At 42.4% G+C, this 13,869-nt stretch overlaps 1 protein-coding gene across 2 annotated transcripts in view; it reads left to right on the top strand.

The window, feature by feature from the left end:
• The window catches only part of LOC127607023 (plexin-A2-like), a 122,671-nt gene that overhangs the window by 97,036 nt on the left and 11,766 nt on the right, over positions 1 to 13,869 (top strand). For both annotated transcript variants that reach the window (XM_052074993.1, XM_052074992.1), the window contains 7 exons: positions 607 to 849; positions 1,951 to 2,094; positions 4,990 to 5,224; positions 5,521 to 5,663; positions 7,137 to 7,405; positions 11,944 to 12,010; positions 12,765 to 12,911. In XM_052074993.1, the coding sequence (XP_051930953.1) occupies positions 607 to 849; positions 1,951 to 2,094; positions 4,990 to 5,224; positions 5,521 to 5,663; positions 7,137 to 7,405; positions 11,944 to 12,010; positions 12,765 to 12,911 (1,248 nt within the window). The remainder of the gene's footprint in view (positions 1 to 606; positions 850 to 1,950; positions 2,095 to 4,989; positions 5,225 to 5,520; positions 5,664 to 7,136; positions 7,406 to 11,943; positions 12,011 to 12,764; positions 12,912 to 13,869) is intronic.

Below are 13,869 nucleotides of genomic sequence, written 5' to 3'. Positions count from 1 at the left end.
TGGCTAGGTTTCATGAAAATGGCGATTCCTGGCCAAAAAACAGAGAAAAAGAGCTTTATGTAAAAGCATGCATTTCATGCCCGTGAGGCACCACTGCCACTTACTGGTCACTTTTTTACATGATTTACAATGCAAACATTCACAGATTGCATCAGACACTCCTCCTCTTTATGACGCCAAAAAAAAAAGACTTAGACTTAGAAGTACGTCCTTGATAGGCGGGGCCTAATTTTAAAAGACGTACAAGTACGTCTTGTGGAATGAGAGTTAAATGGCCTTCTATGAGGTGGCTGAAGCTACTTCCATTCGGTGTATGCAAATGTTGCCATTCATATGACGGATTAAATCATGGCTTTCTACGACAATATCAACTTTGTGTTTCATTAAACAGGCCCAGATTTCACCCTGGGTAAACTTACATTTGTCTGCAAACTGAGAAGAGATATACCATTATTTCACTATGCATATTTTACAAATATTTTTGTTTGGTGGCACGGCATGAGCTTTTTATTATGGCGCAGTGACGTTTGGGAAATGGATTTAGTGTAAAAGTGTGGAAACTATTGTCACTTTGGTAACTTGGACTTGGATCTGACTCGTGCGCAGGTGTGCAAAGTGCTGAACACCACCACCATCAGCTGCTTTGCTCCATCGCTGCAGTTCGAGTACGACGATGGCCAAGCAGACAGCGTCAAGCATGTGGATGAGTTTGGCTTCGTTTTCAACAATGTTCAAGCACTGCTCACTTACAGCAACAGCAGCTTTGTCTACTATCCCAATCCTTACCTGGAGCCCCTCAGCCTGTCAGGCATCCTGGAGCAGAAACCGGGCGCTCCCATAATCCTAAAGGTACGTTCGCGGCTAACAAGCTGCTCATTTGATGACATAAACAAAGACCGTAAAGCTAAGTGGTGAGGTGTAGGGTTTTGGGATTCATGCTGAACTTTAGTCCAGGGTAAGGTTGAGACGCTCACGACATTTTAAGATGTAACGTTTGCCATTTTTTCAGATCTACCGCAGCAATAACTGTTTCATCGACAAACCAATTTTGACATAGTTTCCCTTTAATACGTTGCGCAGTTTCACTCGGAAACCAACAGGTTGCTTAGTAACAGCAGAGTCAGAAATATATAACGACAATTGGCCTTGGGGTTAGAGGAGCTTACTTTTGCGCCATTAAATTTAGCAGACACAAACTTGACGACCCGTGTATGTCCATGTTTACCGTATCCTTAATTGAAAATAAAAGTAAAAATATGGTTTGACCACAGCATTTGTTCAGTGGTCAACACAAAATGTCTGCAATGGAAATATCGATCAGTTAAGTGCTTTTCCCATCACTGATGACGGCAGCGGCCCAAAGATGCATTATGTTCCTGGACTATCAAAGTGTCCTTTCGAGGATCAATAAACCAAATCCCATTAAGTCGTCTTCCAATCAGGTTTCAAGATCACAACATAAATGGCTGCTTCCTCATGCATCTCTCACAAAAAGCGTCAAGGACCAACAGCGGCTGGACATTTTTAATTGGCATCCATTTTGGCTTGCGGTATTTATTGTTTCCCACTTCCATGAATTCACATTAATCGTATACTGAACCCTTTTCAAAGGTGGATTTAAGGATTATGTGCAAATGTAAGATTTTTTATGGATTAGGAAACCAGGTATAATCTGGTGAATTATTCTTCAAAAGGGCGGATGAGTAGATGTCACTGAAATTTGCATTGTGAATGTTTCATTGAAATCGGAACACAGTAAACAACATTAAATTCAGGCGCTCTTTCATTTTGCAAAATAGGTTTTTAAGAATTAGCCCAGATAAATTCTTATCCACAGTGATCATTTATATGCTAATGCAATTCAGCAGTAATCAAATGAGCAGCCCCAGGCTGTAAAAGCTTCACAGCGAGTGAAATCTCGGCGATGTTTTTCTTTTTTCGATGATGCAGGGTCGCAACCTGGTGCCGATGGCGTCGGGCAGCGCCCGGTTGAACTACACGGTGTTGATCGGAGACACGCCCTGCTCCCTCACAGTGTCCGACACCCAGCTACTCTGCGAGCCGCCCAACCTCACCGGACAGCACAAAGTCCTGGTCAGTCTAATACTCATCGCCGTCTGCCATTGTGTCTCATGACTTGCTTGGTGTGGATGTGGGTCAGTGCACATTTGCCATGTTGGTGCGTTTTATAGGTCAACGAAAGGCTTTGTCTCTTCTCATTGTGTGTCATTTACGGTCCGCTTACCAGCCAATTACAACAGCACTTTGCCCTGCAGAATTATTGACAGGCGTCCTCGCACAAATTGGGAATAGAGCTTGAAAACCACATCAGCAACAAATCTCAAGCGACGAAAGTTTTCCAAAGCCTACAAGGCCACAGGCAAAAGAAACAATCCATGGCGGCAGTTTATTTCTCCTGCTACGCGGCATCTTACTTTTTTTACTGTTAGAGGGGATTTGTGAAAAGTTGATAGCCAATAAAGAACCCATGGCAACCCATGGAGGGGAGGTTTGCTACTACCAATTGGTCTATTGGTTGCAAAGCGGAATAAAAAAAAAATCAATAAAACTTCAGCATTATTCGTCTGTTAAAAGAAGAAATATATTGATAATGAATACAGTATAAAATTGCTTGGATAGAAAATATTCTAAGCCACTTTAACGAAGCAATGTCTTGTGGTCGCTGAGTTGTTGTTGTTGTTTTTTTGTACAGTTTTATCGCTACAAAGTGTCTGGTTCATGATGTAGTTCTGTTCCTATGGCAGTAACATAGTCCACATTTGTACAAAATGAATATACAATTCCACACACTCCTGTTTAAGTGTGAGATTTTTGTTGAAACTAAAACATGAGCCCAAAACAAATAATTTCAAAACGTCTGACTATTAACGTGACCTATAACCAGTACAACAAAACAGAATTTCATTCGAAATCTTTTTCACATAGCAAGTAAAAATAAACTGAGATTGTGGTTGCACAAGCGCACACACCCTTGTAAAACTGGGATGGGGCTGTGTTCAAAAAAATTTACAAACATTTAAATGGGAGTGAGCACACACCTGCCAACATTTAATGCTCCTCTGTTTAACTCCAATTTAAATATAGATTTTCTAGTAGGCTTTCCCTTTTTATTTTTTATTTTTTGCTCTTCATAAATCCGACCTTGTCTAAGGCCCCAGGCCCAATTGCAGAAATTTGAGGGATGAGCAGTGTTGGGTTTGCGCCAAACATTCCTTCTGCGTTTATGGCAGAAAAAAAAAAGATTAGCCTTGGTTTTGTACACACATTTTCCCATGTGGGGAAGAATTGCGAGGGCAGTAGTAAAGTCATCATTATAGTAAATACAGTATTTGGAGAAAAAAATAATACAATACAGTCAAACCTCGGTTTTCGTACATAATCCGTTCCAGAAGGCTGTTCGAAAACTGAATTGTCATCCGAGGGATAAAAAACTCGAAATTTTGGGTCGAAAACCGAATTGGTCGAGAACCGAGACGTTCGAAAACCGAGGTTTGAATGTATTTGCAACTGTGAGCGACTAGAACAAAATAAAAAAATGCCCGTTTCCACGTCGAATGCAATGGCACTTCACAGTGTGTAATACTTGTAAGAGTTTATTTGGGTTTCCTGAGTAATGCTGAGGCAAAATGGAGTACACCACTTGGCTGCAAACAGAAGATGCTCAAATGAACCAATCTCAACAATAGCAGGTCCTCCATTTGTAACAGACTTCCCTTCTTAAGGTGGAGAAGTCACTCAAATACGCCACAATCTCATGAACGGCGTAGTCACAAACACAGTAAATATTTTTATTAAAGCTATCTAGGCCGCTGATCTCCAACAACCAGTCCGTGGACCGGTACCGGTCCTCGGCCCGTTGGGACCGCACCGCACAAAGACAGACCTGTGAGCAAATTTGCTCCATTGAAGGTGACGTGGGAAATGTGCGCAACTCTAGCCAATCGGAGTCCTCCTATTAACCTTGGTTGAAAAGTTGAAATAAACAGAATCCATCAAGAAATGAAAGAAGAAGCAGTAAACAGAAAGTAATAGGAACAAATTTACCAAATGTACATGGAAACGCGCAGCTGACGGGCAGCCATGACTTCCAAAGATTTTATTTTGACAAGAGAAGTTCGGTATCTCCAGAGCAACGTGGAGGAGGAAGCCGTTTATGCATGCTATGTCCAAAACAAGACAGTACTGTCAACCTGTTGAATCATTTAAACTAGTAGCACCCAAGTGATCAAGTGGCAAGCATGAAAAAAGACCAACAGGGTTTGCACAGCCTGCCCACGTAAACATTTGCAGTTTCATCGCTAATAACTAGCCGGCAGCCACCGGATGAAAGCAGCAATCAATCGTGTACCAGTTCCAAGTAGCAGTGATGCTAACGCCGTCTGGAGGATCGTAACTTCAAAAATGAATATGTTTACAATTTAAGGTGTATTTATTGTTCCTAATGGGTCCATTTATTCGTAGTTTAATGTGTTACTTTATTTTACACTAGTTGTGCAGTAAATCAACGCTGTTTGAAAGCAATGAATGTTAATAAAATGTTCATTTACTCTATAATTATCTTTGTTGTCAGTACCGGTGCTTTAAAACTGGCCATTTGAAAGCAATAGGGGGGGAAAAATGGTTGCCGGTCTGTAATCAGCATGTACTTGTCTCAAGTGGTCCGTGACACAAAAAAAGTTGGGGACCACTGCTTGAGGCCATGCAGTATATATATATATATATATATATATATATATATATATATATATATATATATATATATATATATATATAATGTCGCCAAAACAAAAACTAAGTACAGCGGCGCCTGATTGTGCCACATTATAACTTATTCTTGCGCTGATGTGCAAATTAGTTTATTGCAAGGCATTTGAAGCCTCATGCCGGCAAGGTTGTAAACCCCCCCCAACCCAACAATTTTAAACAGATTTTTTCCTTGGGTGTGCTACACTATTCTGCATTGTCCAGGTCCAAGTGGGAGGACTTCATATCTCTCCAGGAGAAGTCCACATCCGCTCTGACAGCCTCCTCACACTGCCCGGTATCATGAGCATTACTGCCGGTGGAGGGCTACTGCTGGTGGTGGTCGTCATCGTCCTGCTCGCCTATAGACGGAAATCGCACGAGAACGACCTGACACTGAAGCGGCTGCAGCTGCAGATGGACAACCTGGAGTCTCGAGTGGCTTTGGAGTGCAAGGAGGGTGAGGGATACTGATGGGGAATAAGCGAGGCATGGGTCATAGCATCGTATCAATTTGTCAAGCAAGAATGTTGAAGTGATACACCTCAACTGAGAGGCTAAAATCTTAGTTTGTTCGTCAGGAGCTACGTTTAGCCTAGATTGTTGGTAGAAATTAGGGAGAATCTTCTACCACAACTCTGCTTTTACAGGTAGTGTAAAAAGGGCTTGTGATTGACTCGCAATCCGACCATGGTGTCGTCGTGATATAATTAAGTTGAATTCCCAAAATAATGACTGTATTTCTGTTTTGTGAAGCCTTCGCTGAGCTGCAGACTGACATCAATGAGCTGACAAGCGATCTGGACCGGGCCGGCATCCCCTATTTGGACTACCGCACTTATGCAATGAGGGTTCTCTTCCCTGGCATTGATGACCATCCTGTGCTCAGAGACCTGGAGGTGAGATGCATCTAAGGTAACATTTTAAATCCCTCGCATTTTGACCTTCAGTCTCTGGTATACAATGGAGGAGATGGCTTGAGTATTATTCGGCTGTGGCTGTTATAGTGCTGTCAAACAGAGGGACATAAGCAAACGCTAGCTGGCACTTGGCGGTTTGTCTTGGGTTTGTTTCATGTCGCAGCAGCTGGTGGAGTTTGCAGCCTCAGAGACTCCAGCCGCCAATCCATCTCATCTTTCAAAACCTTTCAAAAGTGTAGTTCTTCTAAGGGTCCACTTCATGTGGTTTTCCCTGTAAAATTCAGTTTGTGCATTTTGAGGAGAATACTGCTTTGAGTGAAGACCATTTCCATTCTAAAAGTCAAACAAAATGATTACTTTCACTCCATCGCAAGCAAATAACATGGTCGAGAAGTCTGTTTGTCATACCCTCCACAGTCATCGTTTCATGAAATAAAATGCACACATATATTTTACACTTATACACAAACATGAATCAAGCAGGAACAAATCTGTTTAAAAAAGTAATATTTGGCAGTGTCAATCATTAAACAGTTTTTTGTTTTGTTTTTTTGTCACCGTGATTTTTAGATATGTCTTGAATGAATGAGCCATTGATTTGTGAGTGTGGATCTCACTGATTGGCTTTTAAGCAAGGAAATAGGCTGGTCCAACGCGCTAATGAGGACAACATGAAAAAAAAAAACCCTGAAAGGATGGAATTAGTAGAAAACGTTTTTGGGCAGCTGAAAGATACATCTTTGTTTACACGAGCACAAGGGAAAAGTTTCGTTTTTGATTTTCACTTTTTTGTCGTTGTCCCCCCCATCCAAAGCAACAATCAATAAATAAAATAAACACCATCCGAACCCAAATTTTACAGATGAGCCAGAGACAATTTGGTGCAGAAGCAGATAAAATAATCTAATATCAGAGCCGTCACAGTCCCCTGGAAGAACCAGCGGCGGGAGAGGCATTGGAAACAAAACTTCTCGTGTGTGAAAGTTGACACACAGTTTGCATTTCTGCCACCAGACCGTATTTTAGACACCCCCACAAAAAATCCACTTTCAACACTGCTTATCCTGAACAGGTCGTGGGAGGGTGCTGCAGCCTATCCGAGCTGACTTTGGGCGAAAGGCACACTACACCCCGAATTGGTCACCAGGGCACTTTTTGAGATGAACAACCATTCACACCCACATTCACACCATCAATGAGTGGGAACCGATCTCATGTGGCTTGCACACAAGTTCGGCGAGTGTGCCACTTCACCATCAGTGAAGATTGCAAACATGTCTCCATCCTAAATGAAAGCAAACCAATATTTTTACATTCTCATGCAAGCTGTTGTCTCCATCCTGAGAGTTTTAAGTCACGGTGTATCTCTGGTATAAATCCAAAGTTCTCGAAAGGCTTCTGCTCCCTCTGTAACACAATCATGCAAAGAACGCGATGGGGTGATGTGTGCAGGTGCCGGGGAGCGGACAGGCGAGTGTGGAGAAAGCCTTGAAGCAGTTTGCGCAGCTGGTGAACAACAAAGTGTTCCTGTTGACGTTTATCCGCACGCTGGAACTGCAGCGTTCGTTCTCCATGCGGGACCGGGGCTACGTGGCGTCGCTCATCATGACGGCACTACAGGGGCGGCTAGAGTACGCCACTGACATCCTCAAACATCTGCTATCGGACCTGATAGAGCGCAACCTGGAGAGCAAGAACCACCCCAAGCTGTTGCTTCGCAGGTAAAACTGAATGGAAAATGTCATGTCACTCCAAAAAAAAAAAATGGAAGATTGTGCTGATTTTTAAATGACGTGCTTCTTGAAGGTGAAGGCTTTTCAAAGTTATAACAAAAAATGTGTGAGTCAGCCCTTTTCATTGCAGATGTTCTAAGCGTCCACAATAAATGTGTGAATAGAAAGCTTCACAAACGCGCGCATCTCCCATCCATCACGGACAACTTTTCCCATTTTATATTAAAAAAAAAAAATCTGACTATTTCACTCTTTTGCCTGCCACAATACATCGCTGCCTTAGATAGATGTAGAAACCTAGAGTCGAACCTCGAGTTGCCAACTGAATTACCTTAGTTATGTCAGCCCATTTGTAACTTAAAATCCGATTAATCCATTCCAGCATCCCCAATTGCATCACATTTACCTTTTTTTTTAAACCAGCGAGTGCTTAAACACAAATGTATCGCAATATAGAAATAAGCAAAAAGAAACACTCTCTTAAAAAAAATAAATTAAACACTTCAACTCATTTAGTACCAGCCAATTCTAAACCAAGTCTGAAAAGACATACAAAAACGTCTTGGGGAGTGAATGAGTTTTAAAAACCATGACAACAATTTAGTGATCGTTAACTTTACTAAGAGGAGAAAAATGGGCAGAGCATTACAGTTCCTCCTTTGAAAAGTCTTCTTGCATTATAAAATTATGTCTGGTTATTTTCTAATCCGTTAGTTGATTTTAGTACACCTTTTCAGGGAACTGGCCTTTTTCTACTAAAAAGAATTAGTAGGTGAGATTTCACATTGTCATTAAAAAGATTAAGTCACTACAAAATTATTTTGATAATTTGTTTAATTTTTTCATTGCCACGCTCAATTTATCACCAGTGAGTACTTTCTCCTTTGTCTAATAAAAATCACAACACATCCGCAGCCTAGTTACAAAATGCAAGAGGAAGAGCACTCATCTTTCTGCTCCTGTATGACAAACACTTTCAATAACAGACCCTTGAGCAGTGTCCCTTTTTTTGAAGGCCTATTCTGATGGTTTAGCGCTTTATTTACGTCTTTGGGGAATAGTTCAAAATTCAGTCAATTTGAACTTCCACACTCATTCAGTGTGGCCACCTCTGGCATCTGTAAATTGGGTGGGTGTATAATATGAAGGGGGAACTTCCACCTCACGACCAAGATGTGGCAACATTAACTGTTTGTTCTCTAGGTTCCATCCTACTGTTGCTGGTGGGCAGTAAGTTTTGGGCCTAAACTTTCAGTGGGCAATCAAGTGACCGCTCACTTAACACATTTACATAACAAAATTAACATATTTTAAAAAATGATATAACTATTAACCCTTTCAGGGACAGCGGTTACCACAATTGACAACTTATCATGTTATCAGGTTACACTACAGGGTGCATGAAAGTTTAAAGTAGAGATAGGCATTTCACGGATTTGAGGATGAATGCTATAATTACTAAAGCGAAAAACAACCTTTGTCTTCCAATACACCACCAAACAACTGCAAACCTCTGCAATACAATATAGCACTTGACAATCAATATTTATCAATATTATGATGATGAAGGCAATGGTGCCCAGACGTTCAACCATCTAGTCCAGGGGTGTAAAACTCATTTTTGTCATGGGCCACATAGTAGTTACGGTTTCCCTTGGAGGGCCGTTATGAATATTGGGAAACCATACAAATGTTTAATCACCTCCACATATGACATACGCAGCGCACAACGAATGGATGGATAACTAGTTTTAAAATCAGAAGTCAAGAATAATGACTGTTATTGTGGATTACATATGACAATTTGACATTTTGGTTCAGAGTTTAGCAAGGATCATGGAACTTGACATGCTTGGTTTGCTTTCATGGGGCACATAAAATGATGTGGCGGGCCAGATCTGGCCCCCAGGCTGTGACTTTAACACCTGCGATCTAGTCCATGGCCTGAACCAATCGGGCACATCGTTCAGGCCATTAGTAGGCCCATCGTGACAGAACACTGCAGTGAGTTATCTCTGGCCGTCCTCAAAAAGCCTTCCAGCTTGCATCGCGTACGTGTCCAGAGTTTTAAAATTCATTTTCTCAACGTCTGAATTGACTGTGAGAAATTTGTTCCCCGCGTATCATTTTTCTGAATGTCCCGCTAGGCAATACAGATTCCCACATTGTAGTTAGGTGTTTAATATATGATACCAAATTTTGGGCATGCAGGCCTGACAATGTTTTTTTTCGGTTTTTCTAGAGATTGTAATGTCCTGTAAGAACTGTACTACCAGATTGACTTGATTTCTACTGAAACTTGGGATGTGGTTGCTCAGCCAAATCGAAGGCCATCCAACATTTTCCTTTGTTCTTTTGCAATCAGTACATTTTTTTCCCCCACGCTGACTGCCAGCGTTTTACGCTCCATTGCTGCAAAGCGTAGACACAGCGAGCATACGGGACCAGAATGAAGGGTTCTGGGCCTTCACTGAGGAACTGACATCCTTGTTTTGCAAGTTTGTCACCCTCGATCAAAACATGTCAGCCAGAAATAGAGTTGGCTGACCTAACCTCAAAGTCCAGTTTTTCTTGATAAGGGAGCCTTGAAAGTGAATTTTTAATCATGATCTGACATCATTCTGTGTCATAAACCAAGCTTTGGTGCACATAAACCAAACCAGAAGCTGAATGTAGCTGAAACAATTGAAAGACGAATAAACTCACTCATCATCGAGACTGTGAAAAAGTGTTCAGCGGTGAATCTAAAATCTGATTGGCTAAAACACAAACCAGCAATTTCAGCGACGTGTGGGTGTGGTCAACGCCTGCACTCAAGATTGTAAAGGCTTTGGTTGAAATAATATTTGCATGGCACACACATCAAAGCTAAACACTGATGGGACAATCAATAAATAAATGAATAAATAATGACTGGAAGCCATGTGGCCAAGGCACATGCGATGAAAGGAAAACTCACAGCACAGAAGGTCTTGAAGGCCCTGATGGCATGCCACTGCTTAATGTAAATACATAATTTTTGTATCCATTAATTATATAGCGACACTTTTTTTGGGGTAGGGGGGGCTCAAAAAAAACTTTTGGTAATATTTGTTCACACACACACACACACACACACACACAAAAACCCTCCCCTCACTGGCCCCATCTTGTTGTTTTTGAGAAACCACTGTGCCAATCAGAGATGTAAGGTGTGTTCATCCAATACGGCAACTTGCTTCCAAATTGCGCAACTTCCTGTTCAATCTCCAGCATGGTTCTTTGAGAGTATTTGTATGTCTTGATGTTTTGCTAGGTTACATTTTACACTATCATGAACCTGGCTTCTCCATCTTCTCCTGATCTTCTTGCTCAGCGTGTGGCATGCCGGGCTCCTCATCCTCCTTCGGTGACAACAATACACAAGTTTTGCTTTGTTGCCGCCATGCAGGCAAGGATCAGTTACGGTTTTCTATAGCTCGGAGCTAGTCTTCGGGTGAGCTTGAAGCTGTTTTCAAACTGAGGCAGTTACAATGATGCCATCAACGAGAATTATCACAATTGGTCAGTAAAGTCCAAATCTATACCACAGGCCAGATTTTTCCCATCAACCACATATTTGCAGCTCAGCTCGGTCCCGATTAGTGTAGCACTATTTTGAGGGCCATCCTGGAATGAAATCCCACCTATAAACGCACCTCTTTCAGCACCACTCGTCTTTAAACATTGATAATTCATCACACATTGTTCTTCCTAGTCTCGGCTCTTTCCCTGCGCTTCTGATGGATGAGTAACTAGGTCAAGTTGAAGGCAGGCCAGCCTCTTTTCAGCAGTGTCGAACCACTATTTGAGAACCTGAGTTGTCGAGACGCCTGAGCAGACAGGTGAACGACAGCTGTAGTTCCAGTGATGGAAAAAGTCAGGATGGACTGGAACGGGATGACAACCTAATGGGGGAGAGCGAGTACAGCGGCGGCTGAGTCCTTGTCAGTCTCGCTTATCTTCCATGTGCCACTCATGAAATATTTGTCCGCTCTTTCTGATGTCACCTTTCCTCCCGCCTCTTTGGCTATCTCCAGATGCTTTTCCCAGCGGCGAGGCAAGCCTGCTGAATGCTTAATGACTCGTTTCTTCACCGCGGGAGCGCCGTCAATCTGAAGCGAAACTCATTAAAAAGAAGTAAACAGTGCGCAAAGACATCTGGACACATGTTCAAGCAGCCGCGTAGCAACGCACGGCCATCATCCCTCCTGAAGATGATGTCACTGGCACGATCACACGCACACACGCACACACACACACGCACACACAGAAAGCAAAGCGCTCTTGCTCTTAGGCCCAGGAAATGGATTACGGATATTATGCCCCCCCCCCCCCCGCCCCCCCCTGCTGTCTGCCTATGTTGCATCTCTAGACTCCAAAGCTGTCAGGCTCTTTTTCATTGAATTATATTTTTTTTAATTAATTAAGAGCACTCAAAGCTCTCCTCTGGAAATGACCGTCCATCCCCCCTCCCCCCGCTTTTTTGTTTTGTTTTTGCTGTGTAGAACTGAGTCAGTGGCGGAGAAGATGCTGACCAACTGGTTTGCCTTCTTGCTCCACAAGTTTCTTAAGGTAAGAAAACAATTCTCTCACAACGGGCAATACATGTCAAATTCAGAACTTTTTCCGTCGTCAAATGATAGTCGTACCGCATCATTTTTGGGGATCTCTCAAATGAAGCAGTTGTTGGGGCTAAGTCACCAACTTTATTTTAGGTGCTCCAAGCGCCTTCGCTCTAGTTGCCCCCCCACCCAAAAAAAAAAAATACAGGTAGGCTATTTAAAACATGCACTTGCGCTCCTTGGACCAAATTACATTTTCACTAGCACACGCTGAAAAGTTTACCGCATTTACGAGGATATCATTCGCAGTATCGAGCCCTGCAATTTTCTCATGAACATTGGTATAATCGTAAATATTTTCCCTAATTTAAAATGACGGCTATGCCCCTGCAGGGATAGACTAGGGTGTGTTCCCTCATTCTGATTATGTCACCAACATACTAAGCGGAACCCTGTCGGAAACCAAGCGCCACCTGTAATCAGCCAAAGTAATCAATCAAACGGCTATTCCATGACGCCATGCAATTTACGTAGCTGGCGCAGCTATCGGCAAACACACCACACGATAAAAACACAGCCAGACAGACCGACCAACTTATTTTCTCAAAACCATTACAGTGCATGATACTGGAGAACTCATCCGCTGAAACACATTTGCTGACTTCCAGAGAAGCTCATCATCTCTCCTTATCTTCAACTTTTCCTTTCCCATTTTTCTCTCACACCTCCCCCCCTAATCCACGGCGTGGGCCGAAACAAAAAAGGAGTCTGCCGGCGAACCCCTCTTCATGCTGTTCTGTGCCATCAAACAGCAAATGGAGAAGGGACCCATCGACGCCATCACTGGCGAGGCGCGTTACTCCCTCAGCGAGGACAAACTCATCCGACAGCAGACGGAATATAAGACGCTGGTGAGTCACAAAAGCGAGGAAAAGGCTGGGAGAAAAAAATTAAAAAATGCAACCGATCGACTTGATTCAAATTTCACTATTTCTTGTGTAAAGCAACCAGTTGGGGGAAAAATTAACTGATCAATCGGTCAAGTGGACAACATATCTTACGGCTCAGGATGCTTTAATGATGCCGTGACTTAATAATAATACACCCAAGTACATGTGCAGTATGTCAGATGAGTGACATGGCTGTTCACATTTTGAATCCCCTCAAGCCTACAATATGTTTTGCATTCACCTCTGTAGTTTCAAGAGAGCCTGACCCTTCATGATGGTATTTTTAAGTTGCTCAGTATTCTAAAGCGATGCCAAGATTGGCATAAACATTGCACTGCGTCGTTTGTGGGGGGGTTTTTCCCCCCGCTCTGCTCTGTTCAGCCTCTTTGAGACGGTGATGAGGACAGGCGGGAGAGGGCGGGGGCGAGGGATTGTTTTGTTCTCATGATGTGGGGAGAGCAATGGTCATGTCACTCATGAAGAGAGAAACAGAGCAAGAAGGAGAAAAGGAGGCAGAAAAAAACCTGAACAAATGCCCATTTAGTCAATGCCAAAAATAGATGATAAAGCAGCATTTTATAAAGACCATAATCCACGCCAATACTTTGAAAGTGTTCAACAATTATATACAGTACGTCTGCATAATGTATTCGGAAACAAATCTATAGTCTCACTTTACATGGACTTCAAATTGAGAACTTAGCCTTGCACATGAATACAGCCTAAATGTCTCAGAAGAATTTCTTATACAAGTAATTTCCATGAATGTATGATGCATTCTCAATTACATTAATAATGCATCATTGTGCAGACTCCATGATAGTAACAACAGCATAGAACAACAGTCTGGCCAATTCATGGAAGAAAAGGTAAATTTGTTTGTTTTGGATGGAATTTAGACACACTCGCAGCACTCCCC

The sequence above is a fragment of the Hippocampus zosterae genome, chromosome 9 (assembly GCF_025434085.1).
Source record: "Hippocampus zosterae strain Florida chromosome 9, ASM2543408v3, whole genome shotgun sequence".
Lineage (NCBI taxonomy): Eukaryota > Metazoa > Chordata > Actinopteri > Syngnathiformes > Syngnathidae > Hippocampus > Hippocampus zosterae.
The sequence above is the reverse complement of the archived record's forward strand: the minus strand, read 5'-3'. Positions and strand labels throughout refer to the sequence as shown.